Raw genomic sequence first — 27,812 nt, 5'->3', positions numbered from 1 at the left:
GTAATTGCAGTTTCCTTTGGCTTTATATCACAGTATTCCATTTTAAGAGCAAGAGATAATTGTGAGCTTTTTGAAAGATGTCTTGTTTTCTGAAGTTTGAACTTGGGACAACAGATTTTGTCGAAGGCAAAGAAGCATGTTTTCACCTTTTAAAACTCAAGTTTGGAACACATCTTTGAAAGGTCTTGATTCCATTTGATACTCTTTGAAGTCCTAGGAAAACCCAACTCACATTCATGTTTATTTCATCTCTACTTTTTCTCCAACTTCCACTACATTTTAAAATTACCTCCTAAATTAGTAAAAGCAAATAAAAAGACAGACGGCAGAGAGCACTGGCATATAAGCTTATTTTATTTGAGCATGCTACATTTAGCTACATTCTGATGCTTCTATTGGAACCTTTATTTACACAATAATTAATCAACTATATATGTCTTTTATCTGCGTAAATGATCAACAACCCTTTCTAAATATGTTAAGGAGTTCATTTCCATCTGAATTCTCCTGACAAATACTAAAATAGATAACCTTAATAAGGCATTAATGAGATCATTATAACTAGTTTTGTCTGTATTTAAAGCACAGATTTAAGATCTTCATTAATGATTAACTACTGGAAAACTTTGTCCAATCCCTTGAGTTATTTTTAAATCTTCATATACTATAATTACATATACTCAATCATAAAACTTTCCATGGTGCTGAGCACAATTGAACTTTGAATAAGAACAAGTACGTTACAAATCTTGGCTGTTTAAAAGGTTAATCTTTAAATAGATTAATGACGTAGTGATCTTTACTTATTTCGAGCCTTTTTTTTTTTCTTTGACTGAGGAAAAGATACTTTATTACAAGCTATCTCTTTGACTAGACTTATGGGAATAATTTCTCTAGAATATTTACCAACAAACATCTTGAACTTTTTGATTATAAGGTATCCCTGAGGTCAGATAAATTGCATGTAGTGTGATCTTAGATCTTTATTTTCAGTTGTATTAAAATTTTTTAAAAATGCACATTTTCTCATTGGTTTTTAAAGGAGTGACAATTAGTTTTAAAATTATATTAGAGCCAAAATCAAACTGCAAAATTTTAACACTAAAGTTACCTGGCAGAAATGAAAACAAGGGCGTTTTACATATGGTACCACAAAATTAAAAACATAAGAATACTTGAGATTTCCTTTCTTTAAATACAAAATATAACTCATAGGTGACTATATTTTAAATTCATAATGTACAATTTCAGACTTAAATTCAGTTTCAAGGCAAATTAATGTGTGTGTGTGTGTGTGTGTGTGTGTGTGTGTTTGATCTCTCTGATTCATGTCTGATTCTTTCAACCCCACGGGCTGTAGCTCACCAGGCTCCTATGTCCATAGGATTTCCCAGGCAGGAATACCTGAGTGGGTTGCCATTTCCTTCTCCAGGGAATCTTCCTGGATCAGGGATCAAACCTGTGTCTCCTGCATTGGCAGGTGGATTCTTTACCATTGGGCCACCAGGGAAGGCCCAAATTAGCTAACAGTCTCCAGCAAAGACATGAACTTAAGAAATGTAATTTTCTAACATAATCAAGCCTTTCAAAAGATGATTCACCATGAGCCTAATAGGGTTAAGGGTAAAACTCAGTATTTTCTGACCCCTGAAATCTTTACAAAAAAATGAACGCAGAAAATCAACACAGAAATTTATAAACTATGCTAATATGCTAACAGGATGACATAGATATTCATCTATACTCTAAACTATTTCCTTTTACAAGATATCATTTTTTAATATAGTCTAATTACCTCCACAGAAACTGAAAAATGGAAGTCAAGGCTTAAAAGTGTAAATCTGTGCTTCTGTGTGCTTACTAGCCAGAGTTTTAAAGTGCTGGAGAGGACGAAGGAAGGTGATAAGCTATTTATAAATTGGAAGGTGTTTTGTATTTTCCTAGGAATATATATTGTCAATATGTGATTAAATTATTGCACCACTTTTCCTGGAGGATTTCTGTACGTACTGTTTTTTTTTTTGGCAAAACACTTATCCCACTCTCTTAATCTTGTCTTCTTTCTTGCATGAATTCACACGTATTAAAATGCAGGTGTCTTGCTTGTCTGATATATGTCATTTGCATTGTTTGAAACCCTGAAGCCCCCAAATTTCTTGCAGTCTGTACAATTCAGGAACAAAATTATTTAGTAATATGATTCAAAGGATAAGATAATGTCTAATGAAACATACATACACAAAAGCCATTTTTTTTTAACTTTCCCATCGAACTTTAGGGGTAAAGTTGGAGAAAATATCTCTTTTGAAGGAAGCACAGACTCTAAATTACCATCATAGTCTGTGAATTATTATTTGATGCCCATTTTGCTCAGAGGAGACTTTATACACCATAAAGTTACAGCAATCTTTACTTCAGAAGGATATACTTCAAAGAATAAAGTGAAATAAAATAAACTTTACTTTAAAGTAGGTAAAATAAACCTCAGTTCAGATAATACATCTAAGCACAAGATGTGCTTATAAAATATGGATCTGTAACACTATGAGTATTTACTAAGTATTGCTATACTTGAAGCTCCATGGGGATAAGATGTGATCAGTGTGAGTGACCATTGTACCTTGGTACGTGGGACTAGCATCAGTTACATGCTTGACAAGTCCTTCTCTCCTGAAGTTCACAGTTTAAAGAAGACAGATAAGAAATTAGAAGTAGAATACCATAGAACCTGGTTTGAGAGACGCACAGTATGCATGGACTTAGGAGGAGGGGCTTCTAAATTGTTTGGGGGATGTGTAAGGAAAACACTGAACTTTGTCTGGAACAATACATGAAAGAGTGACTCTTACAGTAGGAATGCCTCTCTATATATAAGAGAGCAGTGTGACTGCAGGTACATCAGCAAGAGAGAGGTTGACATGATGTACAGCATGGTCAGACGTGGCATCCTGCAGCTGTAAGTAATGAAAACAGATGAGGATGGCTTGGCGGGACGGAATCATGCATGAACTTGGAATGCCATGGTAAGGTAACTTTTATCCTGGAATTCTGTCCATTTTATAAAGTCTAGTCAAAAATGGTACCTCTCCCACAAACCTCTGATCTTTCCAGAAAGAAGTAGGCTTTCCATGGAACTCCTCCAGAATGCTTTTTGAGTTGATCTGGCATTCCCTGCATTCTCTGTTGCAGTAGGTGGTGGAGTGAAAAGAAGAGGGATGTAGGATTCAGAAGGCAAGGGATCTACCCTCAATTGTGTCACAAAGCTGTAGTCTATCTGCCTTTGGACAAATCTGTTAACCTTATTACTTCTGGGTAACAATACATACATTTACTACACAGAATTATTGTGAGTACATGAAAGTACTCTAGAAATGTTACTTGAGTTATTTGAGTATATATCATGTTATTTCCTATAAGAATGCAGACTCCTTTAAAGGGGACTTGATTTAGACTCTAGGAGGGGTGGACAGTAGCTTGCCAATTATTTATAAGCCTAAAACCTTGAAGATCTATCTCAATCATTACTTCTTCCAGGAAACTTTTGCTTTGTCCCTCTCCCTAAGGGTTACTTCCCCTCTCCTCGATTTATAGATACATGCACAGTTATTACATGGTGCTTGCTGTATTCTGCCTTCTAATCTTTCTTCTCTCACGTTCCTTTGCTGGATCCTCCTACTCTTTTTGAACACAGAAGCTAAGACAGTCTTTGGATCTCTTCCTCTCTTTATCAATATGCATATCTAGTCTAACTCATCAGGTCCCATGATTTTTAAATACTGCACATCCATCATAGTTGGAATGCTCTATGTATGTCTCAAGCTCTTCCTTTCCCCTGGGCTTCATAATCAAATATCCAATCAGTGACTCTAATCTTCACTTGCATTTCTAATAGACATCGTAAATCCAACACATCTGAAATAAACTACTGATCTTCCTCTCCACTCCCATGCCATAAAACTGGTCTTCTCCAGGGTCCTCCATCACTTTAAGTGGTGCCATTGTTCATTCAGATCCTTGACCCAAACTACTTGGAGTCATCTGTAACATCCCATCCTCTCACTTCCAAAACCCAATCCATCACCCTGATTTACTTATAAAGCCTACCCTGAATGCAATATTCCCACTCTCCATTGTTACCTCACTAGTCTAAATGACCACCATCTTTTGCCTTGATTCCTGCATTAGCCATTAAAATGATCTCCCCATCTCCATTCTACCACAGAAGAGCTATTGTGACACTGGACTTAAAAATGGAAATCAGGTCATACAGCCATCCTAAAAATTAGGATAAAATCCAAAATACACAGAAGGCCTCCCTGATCTCTGTTTATACCTCTAATTGCATCTTCAACCACTTTCCTCCTCATTCACTTGACTTCACACCACACATCCTCACTGATGCTCCTGAGCATTCCACCGTTTCAGGGCCTGTGTGCTGTATGTGCCTCCGCAGGTGGAAATATGGCTTGTACTTCAAGTCTTTTTTTACCATTATCCTTTATAAAATTGTGGTCACATATTTCCTTTGCCCCTTCTCCTGTCTTTTCTTTACAGAACTTGTAACCACATTGCATTAGGAATCTATTTACCTATTTACTTATTCCATGTCTCCCCTATTAAGATGTTAACCTTTGTGATAGCAAAAGAGCTCATCTATCTTAATCAGTCTTATATTCTTGAGCAATTGAAAATAGAAAGATGATATTTATTGAATAAATATTCAATTAATAAATATTTAATAAAACAGATACCATACATAGGTTTGAATAGCTGATTTCAAGTAATGGACCAGTTTAGCATTTGGATGCATTCTGATCAAGATTATGCTCGACTGTCTCCTGACACACCAATCTCTTCTTCATAGCTTAACTGAACATTCATGAGTGATAGCTTACCTTTTCTGTTTCCTCTATAAGGCACTTTCTTCAAAATGTTTTCTTTGGTGGTACTGATCCATGTATTTAGTTTGCAATTTTTCAGTTCACTTTATGTAACTAACTCTGATTAATATGCCATATAACTATTTACTGTCATTCAGCTCATGACTCAGCCTGCTCCAGGAAATGCAAAGATCAAAAAATATTAATTTCTCTTTGATTGTGGCTTAATATTTTTTCATCTTCAGAGATGTATTCTCCTCTAACTTGAACAATTTCTAATGTCAGTGAAAGTCTGCCTACTCAGGGACTTCAAAGCCAAAAGTTAGTGTAATAGTCTATAAGGGAGCAATGTGCTTTGAGGTTCCAATTTTCAAAAGTTGCATTTATTACTTGACTGCCCCTTTACCACATCATAATTCAGGGCAAGATAACCAAAACCTCCAGAAAGTGAGTGGATAGGGAAAGAGATATACAATTGCTGTTGATAATATAAGAGCACATGACTAAGCTGAGTTAGTCCAATGTTCCTCAATATTCTTAACTCAATGCCTGGATATAGAAAGTGACAGAGCAATGCTCCACTTACGCTGCATTACCTGATGATATTACCAACCCCCAAGCAGACTTCCTACCGTTGCTCCCTCTAAAAGTTTCAAAACTGTGTAGAGGAAAATGAGGACAACCAAATCAGGCGAATTTGATGTACATAATTGAAAAGAAGACATCATTTAAGAAAAAAATAATTTCCTGTCATTTGGTTATGCTACAAAAAGCTAGAGAAATCTAAAACCCTGAGTTCTGTGCTGAGAATATTTTCCTTGCACAAGGAAATTTACTAGTTCCCACATCAACTTAAATTATGTGTGCATGTATACACACAAACACATACAATGCAACCACACACACAGGGTGTTCCACAGAAAAAATTTCCATAGCTCTTGGTAGACACCAAACTTGAGCTTAGGAATGGCAAGAATTTACTTTTAATATAATGTGGTGTGTTAGATTTCTAAGTATCAAGGTTCTTACTCTGAGATTTTTCAAATAGTTTTTTCTTTATTATTCTGAAATGTAACACACATGTGAATGAATTGCAGATTCACCACATCTACTCAGTCCTTCCTGAAAACACCACCTGGGTGACGGAAAGTAAGTATTAAAGGAAAATAAGCACAGATGTATGAAGACAGGGAGAGAAAGGAAGGTACTTCAGCAGATGAAAAATTCTGGAACTTGAAAAGTGAACTGAAAAGTAGTAACTGACTTAGCAGAAACCTATGAACATTCATAGTGTGGAAATCCCAGGAAGGCTCAGGAGAGTGGGATATAGGGCTCACAGGGGATTGAAAATAAGACTATCGTTTGAAGATTGATACGTAAAATCAATCCCTAGGACCTTAGGTCCCCTCTCCCACTCTTTGCAGTCAGGCTGGTCCCTAGAGACCAGAGATTTATTTTTATGGAGAAAGTGTACTAGAGATACATCAGATATCAAACTAGTAGAAGGCTGTGATTGAGATGATCATGAAAAGTAGGGATATGAAATGAAAGCCTGCATATTGAACACTGAGACTATCGTTCACCCTTCTTTCTTTTTATATCAGGAAGACATGTGCTTTCCCTGTAGGACACTTGAGGATTCTTCTCCTAAGAAACTACTTATTTATAGAGAAAAGACCTCAAGATACATTTGTGAGCCCCAATAAAAAGGAAAGCTTATTTTCCCATCATTTAACATTTAAATTCTATAGCTGATCAAGTTCACACACAAACTCAGAGCTTCCAATCAGCTTTTAATGCCTCATGCTCAAAACGGAATCAAGAAAAAGAGCCCTGATCCTCAGGCATTTCAGAAAGTCTCCTACATGAACTATACAAATAAAAAAAACAAAGCATCAAAATAATAAATCCATGAATAATGAGGAGGAAATAGTAAGAATATAAGAACTGAAGAAAAACAGAAAGAAAAAAATGGAACCCGTTAAAATCCTTAGAAAGAGCAAGATAAAACATTGCATTCAAAAGATCAGGATGCAATTTTAAAAAAAACCATCAAAAAACAAAGAATTTTAAGAAAATTAAGCTGTAACTACCAATAAAATAATAGGTTAGGAGATTAGAAATTATATAAAAATATTTCCCAAAAGACAGAATAATTAATCTCCCAAAAGAGAGAACAGTAAGATTCAGATGGAAGAACAATATTTTTTTAAATTAGACAGGAGAATTACTAAAAGAAATACCGGAAAAAATGAAGACAAATTATAACAAAATAATACCAGAAAATTTTTTAGATCGAAAAGGTATAAATTTTCAGATACCAAAGCCCTGAAAGTTCAACAGAAAATTAAAAGGAAAATCTTCACTGAGAAAATCAGATCACAAGGGGTAAAGAGATCTGAAAGGAGGAATATATGTATCTTAAAAGGGGACTTCCCAGGTGGCAGATTTGTAAAAAATCCACCTGCAGGAGATACTAGAGACATGGATTCTATCCCTGGGTCGGTAAGATCCCCTGGAAAAGGAAACGGCAACCCACTTCAGAATCTTGCCTGGAAAATTCCATGGACAGAGGAGACTGGTGGGTTACTGTCCATGGGGTCACAAAGGGTCAGACTGTGCAAGCGCATGCACACACAGAGTTTTGAAAGAGCAGGCATTAACTTCAATCATATTCCTCAATAACTGGCAGAATAAACTGGAATAATGTCTTAAATGTTAAGCTAAAATTACTTTAATGAGGGGATTTAAGCTCAAATTATTAAATATGAAGATAGAATAAACACTTTCAAATATGCATGAACTTAAAATTTATGAGAATGTTTAGACTATCTCAGGAAGTTCTCAAGCTGTTTCAGAAAAAAATATAAATAAATACACTAACTTAGCATGAGGAACAGGAGGACCCAGAAATAGAGAATCCAATACAAGTACTAAATTAAGTACTTGTATCATTCCTAAATGATACCAGATGTACACACAGAGCATAGTTTTCTTTTTTTTTTTAAATATACATCAAATTCTCTTTAATTCTTCCAATAGGGTATCAAATTCTCTACTTCACTAGCTACTTTGCATGTTTCTGTAAACTGAGTCAAAAGAGCTTTTTTTATTCTTTATTTTTTTGCTCAAACAACTTTAAAACTGTGCCTCTAGTTTAAGCCAGACCAGCAAAGAACTGCTTCTATTGAATTACACCTGGATATCATGCTAAAAACTGATGGATGTCATTAGAAAGCCAACTCATTGGTGATAACATGTTGGCTCTAAAGCCTTTTGTAGACGATAGAGTTACTATATCCTATGGTATTCACTTAGTGAGAAGGCATGCACCCTAGTTCTGAAACAACTGGAATATCATCTTAGAAACACTTTTTACATTCACATTTTAATTTTGTTCACGTTTTTAAAAATAAATATAAAATTCCATGCAAATACATTCAGTGTCTTCACTGTGATAATTTTTCATTTCTTTCATCTTTAGAAAGCTATTCTTTCCCGTTTTCAAATAGGGTAAATAGCCATCTTTTTTTTTTTTTTTTCTTTTTTAAGTAATTTAATCTAGTACAGTACTTTTTAAAGTATTTAATATAAAACTTATTTTGATATATAGTATAAAGAATATACTTAGATTTTTCTTCCCAAAGAGCTAATTTATCCATTGATTATATGTTTAATAAAACATCTTTTTCCAATTGACTTGAGAGTCTTCTTTCATAATATGTTATGTTGTTTGGAATACAGAGTTTCAGAATTTTCTGTTATGTTCCTTGGTTTGTCATCGATTGTTATGGTAGGAAACATTTAAAAATCATCATAATTTTGCAATTGGCTTATATAATCAACTGTGCATGTCCTTTTTCAACTTTCTTTCTGGTTAAAAATACTACTCAGTAACTTCTTTTTTCCTATTTGGTCTTTGTTCTGAACTTTAAAATAATGCTTGTTTTAGTAAAAAACATTGCAATTCTATAATTGCATTAAACATACAACATTATTTGAAATATCATATTTACAATAATGAGTTTTTTACTCCAAGAATACACTATATTTTGTTGTTATTTAAGTTGCTAAGTCATAACTGACTCTTTTGCAACCCTATGGACTGCAGCCCACTAGACTCCTCCATCCATGGTATTTCCCAGGCAAGGATACTGAGTGGATTGTCATTTCCTTCTCCAGGAGGATCATCCCAACCCAGGGATTGAATCCATGTCTCCTGAATTGGCAGCTGGGTTCTTTATCACTGAACCACCGGGGAAGCCCTTCAAATCTGCTTTTCCATGCTCTGCAGTTATATTGTTTCTTCCTTTCAATTCCATATGTTATCTGTTAAGGTTGAAAATTTTATGCTTTTTTCCCCTTACTAGTGTGAATGCTAGTGTATAGGAAAGCAATTCATGCTTGTATACCTGCTGTATGGTGTAGGCACTGCTACCCTAAAAGCATAGGCTTGTGAATCAGTCAGACTTGGCCTCAAATAACAATGACCTGAGTCTATGGCACAATTTTCCTCATTTATGAAATGATTCTTTGCAAAGGCTGCTAAGCTCAGTTCCTGGTACTCACTCAGAGGCCCTTGAATAAGAGGTAGCTGCTATAATATCTTAATGCCACCACTGTCATTACAATGTCCTAAACTAAGATTTAATCTTTCATTTTGCATTTCCTAGGTATAGAAGCAAAGCACCTATAGGATAAGTAACAATATTTTCTAAATATTTATATCCTCTTTTTTCATGTTATGCATAATTTCCAGAAAAATATTAAGTAACAATCTGATGATAATATGTAGTTAATATGCATGAAATCAAGCCACCCTTGCATTCCTGGAACATCATTCTTTGGTTAAGATGGATTATTATAATATAGTATTGAATTCAACTTCTTAGTAATGTACATTTAGATTCACAACTGAAACTGATCTAAAATCTTTATTTGGTGCCTTTAAAAAAATCAACTTTTTATTATGCTGAGTTTCATAATGACTTTTCCATTACAGAAATATTCTGGGACTATTTCTATAGTATTGGCAAAGAGGAAGCACCTTATAAATGCAACCATTTATTTTATATTATAATTTTACTTAACCATCACAAAACTGCTTCTGAAATAAGCATTATTCTTATTCCTACTATGCAGATGAGAATATTCAGGCGATAAATATTTCCCAAGGTCTCAAAATGCATTAATTCAAAAATCTGTGCTTTTGACACTACACTGCTTAACATGACTTTCAAAAATATTATTTTCTAATTATATTACCACACTACCATTCTTTACATCAGATTGTAATTTTGAAGATACACTCATTCAGCAGTGTTTACTGAGCATCTACTATATGCCAGCCACCATTGTAGCAAAAAAAGATATATCATTAAGTAACAAAGTAAAATATCTCTGCTCTTGGGAAGTTAACATTTTACTGAGTAGTGTGTGCATGCATGCTCAGTCATGTCTGACTCTGTGACCCAACGGACTGCTAGGCGCCATTATCCATAGAATTTTCCAGACAGGAATACTAGGATGGGTTCAGTTCAGTTCAGTCACTCAGTCATGTCTGACTCTTTGCAACCCCATGAACTGCAGCACGCCAGGCTTCCCTGTCCATCACCAACTCCTGGAGTCCACCCAAACCCATGTTTACTGAGTCGGTGATGCCATCCAGCCATCTCATCCCCTGTCGTCCCCTTCTCCTCCTGCCCTCACTCTTCCCCAGGATCAGGGTCTTTTCAAATGAGTCAGCACTTCGCATCAGATGGTCAAAGTATTGGAGTTTCAGCTTCAGCATCAGTACTTCCAATGAATATTCAGGACTGATCTCCTTTAGAATGGACTGGTTGGATCTCCTTGCAGTCCAAGGGACTCTCAAGAGTCTTCTCCAACACCACAGTTCAAAAGTATTAATTCTTCTGTGCTCAGCTTTCTTTATAGTCCAACTCTCACATCCATACGTGACCACTGGAAAAACCATGGCCTTGAATAGACAGACCTTTGTTGACAAAGTAATGTCTCTGCTTTTCAATATGCTGTCTAGGTTGGTCATAACTTTCCTTACGAGGAATAAGCGTCTTTTAATTTCATGGCTGCAATCACCATCTGCAGTGATTTTGGAGCCCACAAAAATAAAGTCAGCCACTATTTCCACTGTTTGCCCATCTATTTGCCATGAAGTGATGGGACCAGATGCCATAATCTTAGTTTTCTGAATGTTGAGCTTTAAACCAACTTTTTCGCTCTCTTTTACTTTCATCTAGAGGAACTTTAATTCTTCTTCACTTTCTGCCATAGGGTGGTGTCATCTGCATATCTGAGGTTATTGATATTTCTCCCAGCAATCATGATTCCAGCTTGTGTTTCCTCCACCCCAGCATTTCTCATGATGTACTCTGCATAGAAGTTAAATAAGCAGGGTGACAATATACAGCCTTGACGTACTCCTTTTCCTATTTGGAACCAGTCTGTTCCATGTCCAGTTCAAACTGTTGCTTCCTGATCTGCATATAGGTTTCTCAAGAGTCAGGTCAGGTGGTCTGGTATGCCCATATCTTTCAGAATTTTCCACAGTTTATTGTGATCCACACAGTCAAAGGCTTTTGCATAGTCAAAGCAGAAATAGATGTTTTTCTGGAACTCTCTTGCTTTTCCCATGACCCATTGGATGTTGGCAATTTGATCTCTGGTTCCTCTGTCTTTTCTAAAACCAGCTTGAACATCTGAAAGTTCACAGCTCATGTATTGCTGAAGCCTGCCTTGGAGAATTTTGAGCATTTCTTTGTTAGCATGTGAGATGAGTGCAATTGTGCAGTAGTTTGAGCATTCTTTGGCATTGCCTTTGTTTGGGATTGGAATGAAAACTGCCCTTTCCAGTCCTGTGGCCACTGGTGAGTCTTCCAAATTTGTTGGCATATTGATTGCAGCACTTTCACAGTGTCATCTTTCAGGATTTGAAATAGTTCAACTGGAATTCCATCACCTCCACTAGCTTTGTTCATAGTGATGCACCCTAAGGCCCATTTGACTTCACATTTCAGGATGTCTGGCTCTAGGGTGGGTTGCCATTTATTAATTCAGGGGCTCTTCCCAATACAGGGATCAAAACTGTGTCTCTTGCATTTCTTTCATTGGTAGTTGTATTCTTTAATACTGGGCCACCTGAAAAGCACTCACTGAGTAGTAGCAGATCATAAACATAATATGCAAGTAAAACTTTCGTGGAATGTGTCTAAATGCCCTTGGTGTTTTGATAGTGGTTGCACTGAATCTGCAGATTACCATGGGTGGTATGGCCATCTTACCAATATTAATTCTTCCAATCCATGAGCATGGTATATCCTTCCATTTTGTGTTGTCTTCAGTTTCATTTGTGTCTTATAGTTTTCTGAGTACAGATTTTTACCTCCTTAGATTTATTCCTAGGCATTTTATAGTATACGTCCTTTTTAAATTTCACTATTTCAAATAATATTTACCCTTAAGTTTTTCAAAGAGTTGTTTAACCTTTTTAAAATTATCAAAGTGAAGCCAAAAAAAAAAACCCCAACTCTCCAATTTAGGATAAGAAGTTTGAATACTGGAATTTTCACCAACAGCTTTAATTATTTATCATAAATTATTCTTTGTTAAAATAATCTGGAATATAGATCTAACTTATTTCCTTTTAAAATTTTGCTAATTATCTGTGGCTTCATTTTCAGGATTAAGTTTTGACATAAACATTTAATTTTAAAACTCAATTTACAATAACTATTTAGAAAGTGAAAAGTGAAAGCGAAGTCACTCAGTCGTGTCCGACCCTCAGCCACCCCATGGACTGCAGCCTTCCAGGCTCCTCCGTCCATGGGATTCTCCAGGCAAGAGTACTGGAGTGGGGTGCCATTGCCTTCTCCTTTAGGCCTACATATTTGGTTAATATTTTAAGAGCTTAACATTTATGCAATACCTTTCTAATTCTTAGATTCATAATTTAATTTAATGGTTCTCATACTTTAGTGTGCATCAGAATCACCTGGAGGGCTTGTTAAAACAGACTGCTGGGTGCTACACTTCAGAATTTCTGATTTAGTAAGTCTTGGGGTTTACCCTGAAAAGTCTGTGCTTCTAATAAGTTCCCAGGTGATGCTTGCTGCTGGTCCAGAAACCATAATTTGAAAACCACTGTTGTAATTGATCACTCAGTTATTTAGTACATATATCTGCAAGAATATTTTTAAAGAATGATATATTTTCTAAGCCCTGGAATATATGAGAATCTTTGCACATTAATATCAACTTGGATATTTGATTACCCTTTCTTCTAACATGTGCCACTCCATTTTCTTCAGCTATTTCGTGTTGCTGAGACCATATCTGGTGTTAGCGTAATTCTATCCATCTACTCTTATAATTCAAAATATTTTGTAGAATGTGTTAGGTAAGTCTCTTTACAGATTTTTCTGGTAATCAGTGAATTCTTTATAATTATTTTTCAATTTAGGAAAGGCTTTTAACAGTTTAAAAACATATGCCTTTCATTATGAAATAACAAATGGAAAGTGCCTATTAAAGAAACTAAAATATAGAAAGCAAGCTTAGAGTAGTGATTGGTGTCTTTTCTCTAATTGCCTGCTGCCCCACACCCATCTTGCTACCTTCAGCAAGAATTCTGTTTCAGTTGTCTGTATGTCCATCACCTTCTCTTTCATGATTTTGACTTCTTTTTGTAGTCTGTCTACACTGGGAGAGATTCCTAAGGTTACCCTTCACAACATTGATTCGAATTTCCATGGTTTTTATTTTTCTCTGTCATAAAAGCAGTGTGTATTTTGTTGGTGCTATTATATTTTCACTTTTTTACTATTTTTCCATTTCTTAACTATTTCCCTATCCATTCTGCATCTTCTCATCTCAGTCCAACATAAACTGACCCTGCTTTTTCTGTCTGCTTGGTTGGGCAAATCCCTTCTTCAGGACTAAAGGTACAGGCATCATTGATGTTCATATTTCAAAGGTAAATTGGTAGGCTCTAGCAGACCATGGGAGTCTGTGAGACTCAAGTAGGAAAGTTTTATCTTTTCTTCCTTGCCTTGATCTCTGACACTCTTTACAGATGGAATATATGTAAAACTACATAATTCCCAGTGAACAGACACTAGGAGTCTTGGAGTTTCTAATTCTACTTGAAGATCTTAGCTTATGAGGATTAGAGCTCTTAAGCATTAAGCATTGCCTCCAGCTCCTCCTTGCCACCCCTCACAGAGAGAGAGAGATGAAGTTTTCATTCATTCTAGAATCCATCTTATGGCACTGACACAACAGCAATTCTGCTTGCCTTAAAGTAGGTATAAAAGTTCTAAGTACTTCTTGGCTCTGTTTTTGTCTACTCCTGGTTTAGAAAAATCTCAAAAAAAAAAAAAAATCAAAAATATTCGCATAAAAACAGCTCTTTTTATACATTCAATCATATGCATATTCTTAGAAATACCTGGTCAGGAGTCCTATAGGAATGACAAAGAAGAGCCACTAAAGATGTATCCCATCCCCCAGATTTAATACTTATATGTAAAGCTCAACAAACAGAAAATTATCAAAAATCATTTGACATGTGTGACACCTGGCTAAAAGTTAACTCAATGTTATGTTGCTTCTTTGAATTTTTATCAGTCTCTATTTTTTCATTCCTGTTTCAGTGAGAATTTTGGAGAATCTATCTGTGGGTCTACTCATTTAAAATCTAAATTGTTATTAGAAATATCAATGACTAAACTGAACCATCAAAGATATATTGGTTCATTTCATTTTCCTTAAAACAAACATCTCAAATTTTTATATGAATTATGATAACCTGTAATGGTGACATCCCCACATTAAAATCCCCTCCCAACCCTGCCAAATGAGGACTGAAGATCACAGGTGCTGAATCTCCTAAGATTCTTGCTGAGAAAAGTAAGTATTCCTGACCTCACCTCAGATCTACTGAATGAGATGCTCTCTGCACCCAGGAAATGGCAGTCAACAAAGCCCTTAGGTTACAACATCACACTAAACCCTTTGGTGATCCCTGTTATAAACCTATATAAAAATGGTAAAACTAAACAAAAATCTTTTGGAAATGATTTAGAATAATGGACAAGATATAAACATGCAAGTATACATACAAACACATACACTATTTCTACAAAAAAGTTATCATACCCCCATCAAGTATAAACTTGCTCTTAAAAATTTAGGAAGCTAGAAAAGCTGAAGCAAAAAGATAGTTCAACTACACAAACTGTTATTGTTAGCCCAATTCATTTCTATTATGTTTTATTTTACACTATTTAAGACAGAAATTTATAATTCCATTTTAACATTGGACTAAACACTAAAGTAAAAGAAAAAAATGTTTGGAACTAGTAAATAAAAACCCAGCACAGAAATAATTTGATCCATTAAACCTTTGGCATCTGCCTTGAAAAGTATATATGTTTCTTTGTGTTATTTCTCAGTATATTAATATGAGAAATGCATGAAGCACAGAGGTTAATAGGAATACTGAGAGGTTTACTAGACCACTTACAGTATAATTGTGACCTGTCATTACTGTGGATTTTTTTTTTAAAACAGTGATTAATCTTACTGGCATATTTATAGGTTAGTTTCAGCCTAATTTGTTTTTATTGTTAAAGAAATACAAAAGTGGTTTTCTGTGTATTTTTGGCCTACAATATGTTAAGAACATTACAAAAACATAATAATGTAAATTAATACAGGGTGAACTGGAATAGGAAATCTGCTATAACACGGAACAATTTATGGTTAAATTAATAATATCAAGAGTAGGACAACATAAATCCCAATATGCCTAGGTATCAGCTGTGTGACATTACAGAATTTACTGGGCCTTTCTGTGCCTCAGTTTCCTTTTCAGTAAAACAGGTCACTACCTGTGACCACTTGAGCAGACTGTAGTGATTAAATGATATCACATATGAAAAGCTTTTAGTATTTGATGCATAGTAAAATAGCCTATTGTCTATTAGAATTTCTTAGGTACCAAAAGCTCACCAGCAAGTCAAGATGGATGGCAGAGATTAAGAGGCAGTCTAATTCCAAAACTTTCTGCATTATACACAGCTGAAAATTAGGACTCAAAGGGTGTTTCCTTAAAAAAAAAAAAAAAAGTGTTTCTTGCAGGTCTAAAGCAAAATGTGTTAGTCACTCAGTGGTGTCCTACTCTTTGTGACCCCATGGACTGTAGACTGCCAGGCTCCTCTGCCCACAGAATTTCCCAGGCAAGAACATTGGAGTGGATTGCCATTTCCTTCTCCAGGGGATCTTCCTGACCCAGGGATCAAACTCGCATCTCCTACATTGCAGGCAGATTCTTTTGCAGGTCTAAAAGCTGCCTCTAACTTTCCTATGTTTGGGTGGAGATGACAAAGAAACAGCAAATGCCCCTGCTTTTAAGAAGTTTATAATCCAATTAAGTCAATCATTAAAGAGCTGTGCTAGATGAACAAAGATGTCCAAGACACATTCCTTGGGACTGTTGATTTATGTCTATGTACTTCTTTAAAATTAATGAACAAAGGTTAAAATTTCTCATATCATATCATGCCCAATGTATACTAAGAATGTCTCACCTTATTATTTTAATTATATGTTTATCTTCTTTTGTTTTAAACCAGGGGAAGTGAGAAATAATGTAGCTTACTTTTTCCCTTTCAGAAAGGGCTTAGCATTGATTTTTTGGCCCAATTTCTTCCCCACCTCATCATTTTCAAAATGTCCTTTTCTCGCTCCCCATTTAATGAAAAACAAACATCTCTGAATTACTTAGTAATGCTTTTTGCAAGCTCAGTTGAAATTATGGAGGAGATAGTATTGCTCCTGTAGAAAAAGATAGATCTGTCCAAAATGAAGGTGAGACAGCTGTAGGAATACATGGTCATTTGTAACTGACTGAAGATTACAAAGAAGGAATTAGGAAGGACACCCAAAGTTTGTTCTCAGCATCATAGCTGGATAAAACCCTCATACAGTTTATCTAAGTCAGTAACAAATGAGGTTATTTGTAGCTATATTGATGACAGTTTCATTTCAAGCAAATGCTGCATGATTACACTTTAAGAAAATGCCTGAATGCTTCCTGTCTTTTTTGGTGTTGTCGTTCAATTCAAGATTTTTTCCTAATTCACCTATTAGACTCAATTTTCCAATATGGAGATGAAGTGATACAGATAATAAGGGACACAGGTTTGACAAAGTTCACAGGCTTTCAAATCCAGATAGAATAAATTTTAGATTACTAAGTGACATTTGTACCTTATTAGAATTGAATAAGTATACCATATTTATACTATTCAGATTTATTGTGGCAGATTTTGGATGAAAACATTGATAAAAATGCCTAGCAGTTCATCTTTGGAGACAGATCTTAGTTTGAATCTGACATGTCCTGGCTAAGTAAACTTTGGCAAGTCACTTAACTATCTGAAGTTTGAGCTTCTAAGACTGTAAAATGGGCCTAGTAATAACCACCTCATAGGATTATTTAAATAAGAATGCACTTAGAAGTGTTTAATACAGTGTTGGGCGCATAAAGATCATATTATTAAAAAGCCTTGATATTCCACACAGCTGTTACTAATTTTTTGAATAGCCAGGGCTGAGGAGTGCAGAAATACTGATCAAAATGCTAGTTCAAAGTCCTGGATTTTTGGTAAAAGTATAGCAAAGGAAATTAAGCCGCGAGACCAGATTCCTTTGCCTCCTCTATTTCAGCCTTAACTCTTCCCGTACCATCACTCCTGTATCATCCTGGCAGTCCGCACCTTTAATACATCAGATACTGCCTAGGCCTCCTCAAGGGGTTCACTATGCCCTGTACTTAAGGACCTCTTGGAACTTATCAGGTATTCACATGATACACAGTTGTCTGGGTTGCACACCAGGACACTCCTTCACCCAAGAAGACTGCAGGTAGCTTCCAAGGTTGATGAGCATTATGGCAAACAGGCTATAAACATGACTGGGAGACTCTCAGCGCACAGTGTAATCCTGAGAACAGAGATCCTGTGCACTGGAACAGATCATCTCCACAGCATTGGTGTCCCCTCCCTTTCACTGATGAGAGGATACCATTGTATGGGGATGACAGGAAATAACTAAGTGAAGAGAGAACAGAAGGCTACCAATACTGTTGTCTATATTTTAAGAATCTGAGAAAATAACTAGGTTCATTGATATTTAAGAGCCTGTCCTGGGAGAAAACTGTTATTATTCAGTATATTAGTATCTATACAAAGTCTAAAAGGAAAACATAGTATTTCACAATCATGAGCTTAATTTTACCCTTGTCTACCTCTGACACCTGTTTCCTCTTGAAAGGATTGCTAATATCCATAAATGGTCTTTAGTGGCACTCAGAATGGATTCTCTTTGCATAAACAGTGGTTTGCATTCAACATTTAATCTGGAATGGGGTGATATTTTTTCTATAGTGAAACCTCAAATACTGTTTTCTACAAGTTTCCTAGAAATTATTTCTGACCCTATTAACTACAGTTTGTTTCAGATACTTTTGTATCTGTGACATGAGTCTCTAGTTTTATCATGGATTAAAGACTTTTAGGTTATTTTAGAAATAAGTTATTCAAACCAAACGCTCAGTGACACTAACTGTATGTCATCTACTGTTCAATGCATATTCTCTAGCCCGGGATTCATGTATCAGAAATTCAAGAGGAAGCCTCCAGTAAACTGTATTCTAATATGTCCTGCAGGTGCTGGTACACATTGACGTTTGAGAAGCACTGATCTCCTGGAGTCTTACCTCACCAACAGGACTCCATAAGTAAAGACTGGCTACAGTTTAGAAGCTAAATAGAAATATTTCCTTTATCACCATACATGAATCCTGGTACATAAAAGAATCGCACATACAAATCTTAAGTCCAACAATTAAGAGTTAATCTATATATTTTCTACTATGTGATCAGGTATTTGCTTCTAGAGGCTTTCAAGATCTTTTACTGAGAACAATTTTGATAGTTCTCTAGATGAAAATAATAAATGCATTAGCTGTATAGTCAAAGTTTACTGGAGAGTTCAGACCAGTGCTTACGGATTTCAGCCAACGCATGGGTAAAGATGGCGAAGGATCTCATTCTAGTCATGCCCTCCTTTCCTAATTTCCCTTTTCACTGTTTGGTCTTCCACTTTTCCTTAGGGAGCCGGGTGATTGATAGCCTAATCCAATGACTGTATTACAGCTGCCTCAACTAGGACTCTTTTCCTTATCATTAGCAGTTAGCCTATGGTTAAATTCACAGCTCACTGCTTGGTACAGCCCCTGAGATTTAAGGGTCTGGCCTTTAGAAAATATTTAACATAAAACTGAAATCTTGACATACTGAGAACTCAGTTCTCTGCAAGGCTTCTTTAATTAATCCAATGTACTGTACCATTGTTCTGTATGAGACTGTGACATGGTGAACTGTTTCTGAAGCTTACAGAGATGTGTAGCTCTAAATTAAATAGTCACTGACGTGTACCTACACCGATTTTTTAGTACAGTAGATATGCATGAATCTGTGAATATTTAAATTCAAGCTCAAACAGTGACACAATACTCTCTAGTTTTACTTTCATAATAGAACATTTTTTATTAATTTCAAGCTTGAAATCATTATGAAAACACACACGGAGGAAAGAAATTTAATAATTCACTACCACCACTGCAGAGGTAAGTTTTCTTAATATGCTTGTCAGGGTCCTTTAGTTTACAAAGTCTATCAAATATTTTCTTAGGATCTGGTAACAGATATTATTTTACTAATTTTGAACCAAGAAAACATATATACTATCCAGATACCCAAGAATTTGTTGGCTCTTAAACAGTATTCATTTTTATCATTTCTTTGCAGTTATTTTAAAATACCTAAGGAAATAACGTAGACCTTGATCTATGCTTTAAACCTCTGCCCTAGCTCCAGTCCGTCCATGAGCTGTAAGCATCTATGAATATGGCAGCTGAGTCCCAGATGAAAAATTATGCATCTCATAAACTGCTATTCTGCTGAAATGTCAAGCCAAGGCAAGGCTGTACCTCAAACTCAGCACTTGGCATTTTCCTTCTGTCTGCTTTGTTGCCATGAAGCAAACATGAACAGTGAGGATTTGTGTAGGGCAGGTAGCAGGCGAGCTCACTGTCAAAAATCTATTATTAAGGCTCTGATCTCCTGCATAGACCAACGACGGCCAAACAGTGAGAAACTCTGGCTTCAGAAAAAGCGATATAATGCAAAAGGAGATTCTTTGTCAACCTGTACATGAATATATTCAAACAAGCATGATTTAAATGAGATGAGAAGAGTTCTAATGGTGAGCTTCTCTCGACTAAACTGATAATTTATAAAGAAAATTATAATTCAGCATCTTTATTTGATATGCCTCCTTTTGACTATCCTCCAAATATACTACATACATTTTTATAACACATGCTTTAAGAATTTGATCAAACTTGTGATAGTCTAAGAATGTTTTTAAATATGTGAATAACAGACTAGACTATTTTGCATTATGTTGGTACATACGAAAAAAAGAAAAGAAATAAATGAGTATAAAGTGAAAGGTTCTTCTTTTAATTATTCTTTTTGGCATGATTTATCACTACTTTTTTATTCATTGAAATATTATTTTTATCAGGCTATTTTAGACATTTCAGTATTAAAAGCTAAGTTCTTATTGATAAAGATGGTTACAATAGAGAGCTGAGATTTTATGACATAGTAGGTGTGTTTTTCTGAAAGGATTTTGTGCATCAGTAATCATGAGATTGACACAAAATAATCCAGCCCATTAAAAACTACTTCTTATAAAAAAATACCAGTACTGTATTTTAAGATATAATCCTAACGTATAGTATAAGAACTTCAAGCAATCTTACCAAAATTTTCAGTTGCTTGCACGTATAAAAATAGTTATTCAAAGGAAAATGAAACTGAAACTTTGGAGTTTCCAATCTAGTGTAAGTTTTGCTGTCTTCCCCACTTTACACAATAGTTACTAATAAATACAACAAAATAAGTTTATGATTAGAGCATGTTACACTGGATTGTATTTACGTAGTGCCTGGTAGTAGTGCATACTGCTAGGTCATTGCCCAGTACCAACAATCTTTCAGTAACTATTTTAAAGACAAACATAAAATATGCAGTGTGGAGCCAATGCTTAAGATTCTTTTTTAAGCTACTACACTGATCCCAGCAAGTTTGCTGAACTATACACTTTGTACTCATTTCTAGCACTACATTGGCCCAGAGTTATAAGTTGATGGCACATTTCTAACTTACACCTTCTTTTATTGGTAATTCCTATGCCATGTTGATTTTACAATAAAACACACACACATACATACTTTTAGGCTTGTAAATATAAGAGTTTAGTGTCCAATAGCCCACACTGCAAGATTTCAAATCATACATCATTTATTTGTAGAATGTGAGAGTATTTCTGGAGTATACCATTATCACTTGCTAAGAAATACAAAATTATTTAATCTCTGTAATAATTCTTCATATGACTTGAAAAATCTAGGTTCCTGGAAAGAAATCAAATCTTGAAAGCCATCTTTGATGAATTATTCAGAAATCAGTATAAAGATTGAAAGTATTAGTAGTGAATAATAATAGTGTTCTATTGTTTTAACTGAGTAACTTGATACAGATTCAATAAATTCAAACATCTAAAATTTTAAATTGAGAACAAGAATTTCTCTTCTTTGACAAATAAAACAAACTCAGCAAACAAATAAAAGTACAGGTTAATTTTTCAGCCTGTAGAAAGTAAATTTTATCAAGCCTTCTGCAGATAACTTTCAGAACTTTTCCCTATATGTGGGTATGTATGTGTATGTGATTACATGTGAAAGAAAGGAAACATGTACTGGGCAACAGAATAACAATAACCTAAGGGGTATGCCCATTCACCACTGATAAAAAGAACTCTTTTAAAACACAATAAGGAATAATAACAAGACTCCTTCAAATGAGTTTACCCTATTCCTTGATTACTATTTCTTGAAGCAGTTATAAATGAATAAAGGTTATCATCATGAAGTCAGTTGCAAGAAAGACATAACTTTAGTTATGCCATAAAGGACTCATTTTTAACCATCTCTGAAAGTGTGGTCTTATCCACAGAGATGATTTCATGTGAAAACATCATACCACAGATGTATAAAACCATTTATATAGGTGATAGTAATCACTGAGTTAGGAGTGGGCTTAAGTATCATTATTATTTGGGGATAAGATCAAGAAAAAGGTCAAAGTTTGAAACTAAATCAAGAAAAAAATTAACCAAACTAAAAGTAAGAAAAATAATGAATAATTCAGCTGAGGACAGAGCTAATAAATAATAATCCTGAAGAGATTAGTATTTCTTCTGACCAAATAGAAGCAAAGATTTTTCTCCCCTCCCTTCGAATAAAGGAAAATCCAGTAATTTACTCAACTCTGTAGTAATACATAAAAGTAACCGCTGTTTGATTTTTTAAAGTGTTTCACGTGGATTCTAGAATAAAGAAAAGTGGGTGGTAACAACAGGGTATGAGGTCTCTACTGTTCAAAGAAAGGTAGAGAATATTGATCCTTTAGAGTCAATGATTTGGACAGAAGTACTTGTATGGTGGAAAGCTTAATTAGTCATCCTAGTTTCATGAAAATATTCCTTATGAATACTGAACATGATTTCTTTTGATACTATTCTCATTATGAAATCACCATTAATAGACTCATACTGTTATGAATCTTACCAGGTATTTCTCCTACAAGTTAAATATAGGTTTATACATTATTCTTACTATGAATTCGTTCATATGTTTGACCATCTTCCCTACTCCAATTACCTACAGATGACTTGGCAAATGAAGTTTCTAAAATAACAAAGCTGAGGATGACACCTTGGGATGAAGTCCTTACTCTCCCTCTTGATATAAATTTTAAACTTCAACAGGTAGAATTTACCTCACTTAATGATGTCTATAGGCAAAATGACATTTCCATTTAACAAAGAAACCTGCCTCTAAAACAGCAGCTTTCCAAAATTTTTGAATTAACCACAGTAAAAAAATTCATTTTATATCATGACCTGGTACTGAAATATACCTATGTGTGCATTACATGGATAACTAAAAAAGATGTTTAACCACTGCTTATCTCACTCATGAGTAAAGCATTCGGACATTTTTTCTATCCAATTTCATTAAAAAAAATGATTACAGTTCATTAAGCTTGATTCCATAATACACTCATAAGCTGGGAACCAAAGTTTGAGAAACATTGCTTTAGAATCCTCTAGAATCCAGACTAATCATATTTAAAATAATGAACCTGACATTCCTTAGCTGAGGTTCTATTTCTGAAGCTAGCCCCTTAGCAGCTAACGTGTCTTAAACGAAGGACATTACTGAAATGCCAACATTCTTCTATAGCATGTACACTGCTCCAAGTTCCTCAGCTTTTCCCTGTTGAAACAAAACCAAAACCTCCATCTCAAATAACAGGAATCTTATTCTGAGGAAAAACAAAAACACAAAACAAAAACTGATCAAGAGCTAGAACGTGCTGAAAGAGAAAAATATCCTTTCTCGGCAATAAAAAGTATGTTTTGTATTTCAGGTGGCTATCCAAAACTGAACCCTTTTCAGCTTTCACTTAAAAAAAAACCCCAGAAACAACAACAACAAAAACCCCCTATGATTCCAGCAGTTTTTCTAAAAGTAGATATTCCAGTGTTCTGAGACAAGACTTGAATAAGTATCAGCACTGGAAATGAGCTGTGGGAATATATTTTTTTAATTTGTAAAAATACCTGGCATATTTTATGTGGTTTTCTATACCAAAACAGAGTAATTGATAAAACTAGGAACGGTATTTAGCCATTCTGATATTTTCATCATCCGTAAACTTTGAAGCCATTATTATTTAACACATTTTGCTAGGCTAGGTTTCGCTATAACTCATTCTGAAGGTACTTTGTTATAGAACTGACTTCTATCCTAAAATATACTATCATTGACAGTTTAAACTGTTTTCCAGATTATATTACCTTTAAATTAAAGCAAACATTGCCTTAAAGGAGAAAAAACTATTAATTCTGTCAATATGGAGAGAGTCTATTTTCAAAACAAATTGTTTAATGTTAAAGGACTGAATTTAGACCCTATTAGAAATGAGGTACAAAACGTTAAAAATGTTAGGGACATTTTGTTATTTAAAATTAAAGTTCCACACAGGCTTGGCTGAGTTTATAGCCCAAGTGAATATTTATACATGAATTTATAGATCTTAGAAAGAGAGTTTTATGGAAATGTTAACAGGCCCTGAGGTATAGCTGAACTTGTTTGCAGGTACCACTATAATTCCTAGGGTATGTATGCCTAAAAGACTGCGACACAAAAGACTTTTTCTAATGCTGTAATTCCATCATTTTATTAGACTGAGTTATACTATGGGAAAATATTCAGAAACTGCAGCTCAAATGAGAAAACGTGAATGGTGTTACTTATATAAAATACTACTGCAATAGTTCTTTTATTAATTTTTAATGTTCAGTACCCTCTGTGACCTCCTTTATTCTCTTGCTGTCAACATGGCAGGCTGGAAAAATTGAAATGGGCTGACAGAAAACATAGTGCACGTTACAGCCCAACTCTGGAATCTCGCAACTCTCTTTCTGAGACACAGGCTAACTCGCCCCTCCTTATTCTGCATTACAATAATATTTAAGGCCCTGTTTGATAGCTCCTGATAAAAGGGAGTTCTGTCTGGACCCTGAACAGGTGCTTCTCGTCAGCCTTCCTCTTTCTGACACTGTGGGAATGGCATTCAATTAAAAGCAGAATATACTCTTAAAAAAAAAATCATGGCTTATAGCCACACTTCACACTCTCAAAACATAATACCTCAGCATGGAGAGAGCTTTATTTGTGTCTATGCAGCCTCTTCCAAAGGCACATTTTGGTCTGATTCAGCAATGCTTTTCTTGAACAGTGGGACGCTGCTATGTTATGTATATTTACCACTGTCTCTATCACCAAGGAGACTAATCCCCATACCAGTACAGTCAAGAACCTCACAGCACCGTCTTTGCATGACCAAGTTCATGTTGTCACAGCAACAGACTGCACAGAGCAAAGACACTGAACGGGACTTTGGGATTAAAACTTCTCTTTCTGTTTCAAATGCAAGTGTTTTATGATGAGAAAATGTGCACGAAGGTATGAGGTCTGCAAGTATCTTGTCAGCTGAAGCTATAAATGGAATGTTTTAATGGTTTATTTCACAGTTGTGAAAGTAGGATTTTTGAAGAATGAAGATTTCAAACTTCTAGGAAGAGTGGAAACTAACCCAGGCGATGGAAAAAGGTATTAAAATCACTGTGCTTATATTCTTCTTATAAGGCCTTGGTATTAGCTTTTACTAATTAGTAATGAGACAACTGTGACAATGAGAAATCCTGAGTAATAATGCACAGACCACAAGAGAATAGAATGTGTGTGAAGCCCTATCTTGGTATTCTCTCTTCTTGTGCCATCAGTCACTTGATGGATCTGTTCCATTTATCATAACTATTAGGAATTTTGACAAGCAGTGAGTTATAAAAATTTGGGATCAAAAAAGACACAGCATTCTTGCTGGTAACATGATCTCTTGAGTTTTCATCAATCCTCAAGGAAGCAGAAATGCAAGTAGAAGGTAACACCTACCGGACACTCCGCCGTATGTAGTCCGCTTCCCAAGGCCCACTGCTGGCCAGGGTGTGCCATCAGCTTTCAATCCCATGAGACCTGAGACAGTGTTGGTGGCTGTAACACCATCTGCCCCACCTATGAAAAACACAGCATTCATCTGCAGCTCGTAAAGGGACAATGGTTAAAACCCATTCAAACCCACAAAATCCAGGAAAATGCACACACTACTTTCTCTTGACAGCCTTTCCTCTCCTCAAATGCATTCACTAATTTCACTCCCATAATTATGCTTAAAATGCTAGACATAAGAATTTTTAATTATCACCACTTTATTTTTCCAATTATTATACAGATTTGTGTTTTGTACTCAGGGTTATTTTCCAGGTAATTTACAATATCTTTACAAATCAGGATGCAATTTCCATTGGATAGCATGCAAGCATATATGATTTGTAAAACCATGCACTGATTGTACAATTGTTGTATTCAAGATATTTACTGAGTGTTTAAGGCAGTGTGCTAGCTTCCATCAAATAAAAAGGGAGATCATAAGAAATTTCACCTGTGGAAGCAGCTATCTTTGAGAAAAATTTCATTAAAAGTTCAAGTGCTGTTGCTGGACTGTTACATTATGAGGTCATTTATTTTGCAGTGGTCTGCTGTGACTGTGGCTTTGTTTCCTAAATCTTTGTGTGTAAAGCAGGTGCTTATTAGGAAAAATGATAGATATACTTGTATTCCTGGGCCAAAGTTTGAAGTCCACCCACTAGGTTGAGTATAGGTATGGATCTATTACATTTGTGAGATCAAGTGCTCAACTTAATAACTTCCTTAAAGTTTAAACAGAGATGTACACATAAAGTGGTAGATGAGATACATTTTATTATGGCTACAAAATTTAGGCCCAGAATATAAGGAGGCAACTGACGTGAGCTGGGTTCTTACCTTCCTTTGCAGCTCTGGCTATGCTTACAATATCAGTGACATTTGGGGTCAACTTGGCAAAAAAAGGAATCCGAACAGCTTGCCTAACCCAGCGACAGATGTTCCGCACCAGCTCTGGATCCTGTTCAAATAGGTCAGTTAAATATAGAAAATAATTAAAGAATTGTGATCAAAATGTGTACTGGAACAACAGCAAAGCTGGAGATGTGCAAGACAAATCCAACCTGACAATAAGCTACATGATAAATTTCTCAAATTCTTCCTCAGTATTACTCCTAGGCTCATTAGGGAACGAAGGTTAACACACTTCAAGTGAACTGCAAATTCATCACATAAAGGTTAAATTCCTCAAGGGAGCCTTTGGAAAATAAAATTACAAAGAACCAAATGGAAAGTGTTTCCCACTTGCAGTTAAATAATACTAGAAATAAAGCATAGACTTCTGGGGAGGTAAGTTTGAGAAACATCACAGAATTTCTAACGACCTCATTGGTTTAAGCCTATAAAAATATTTGAAGAGCTGACTCCCAGGCGAATGATATGAAATCTGAAGCTTATTGTTTTCATTATTAAAAGACTTAGTCTTGTTGAAGTATATTCAAAAGAAAATATGTGACTTCCTAGTCAATCTAATTATGATATATAGTATATGCTAATATGGGATAATTCAGCCTTAGGTTATACACGAGCTGATCAGTAACTTTAGCTTACTTCTGTAAATGTTACTAAGATCTTTGCAGTACTTTTCAACATTCACCTACTTGAAAGAATTGATCAAAATGACAAAAATGAAACAAAATATCAAACGCTCATTTTTAAAAGCAAGGCATAGACATTTTCCTGAGCCTGTTTCTTGTGATTTTTCAGGCTTCTAGTTTCTCATGGGACAAGTATCATTTAGAGGGCAATCACCTTCCTTTCCATTGAAAATAACTTAGCAGTAGTAATGTTCTTTGATTTCAACACATACAATAGTCCTTTTTTTCATTACTTTTAGTGCAAAATTTATTCTGACAGGTAATGATAATGTGCTTTGATAAATTACATTAAAATATGCAATAGCAATTCATTATTGAACTTGGTAATATTATCCTAGGAAGTTAAAATGCTTCATTTTTTTTAAATTAAAGATCCACCCAGAAAAATACAGACATATATTTAATCCATGGAACACGAGGCAAGTATTTCATTTCATTTGTAATTAATATTTTTATATGTAAGAAAGTTGTTTTTTGCATTTTAACCTTTCAAATTCTTTTAAGACG

At 35.1% G+C, this 27,812-nt stretch overlaps 1 protein-coding gene across 1 annotated transcript in view; it reads right to left on the bottom strand.

Annotated features, from left to right (window-relative positions):
* The window catches only part of DPYD (dihydropyrimidine dehydrogenase), a 934,615-nt gene that overhangs the window by 219,836 nt on the left and 686,967 nt on the right, over positions 1 to 27,812 (bottom strand). Inside the window, exons 17-18 of the mRNA XM_052637354.1 lie at positions 26,548 to 26,668; positions 25,618 to 25,737 (exon numbers count right to left, since the gene is read on the bottom strand). Coding sequence (XP_052493314.1) covers positions 25,618 to 25,737; positions 26,548 to 26,668 — 241 coding nt within the window. The remainder of the gene's footprint in view (positions 1 to 25,617; positions 25,738 to 26,547; positions 26,669 to 27,812) is intronic.

Source organism: Budorcas taxicolor, chromosome 3 (genome assembly GCF_023091745.1).
Source record: "Budorcas taxicolor isolate Tak-1 chromosome 3, Takin1.1, whole genome shotgun sequence".
Taxonomy (NCBI): domain Eukaryota; kingdom Metazoa; phylum Chordata; class Mammalia; order Artiodactyla; family Bovidae; genus Budorcas; species Budorcas taxicolor.
Note: the sequence above shows the minus strand (reverse complement) of the source record. Positions and strands in the feature narration are given on the sequence as shown.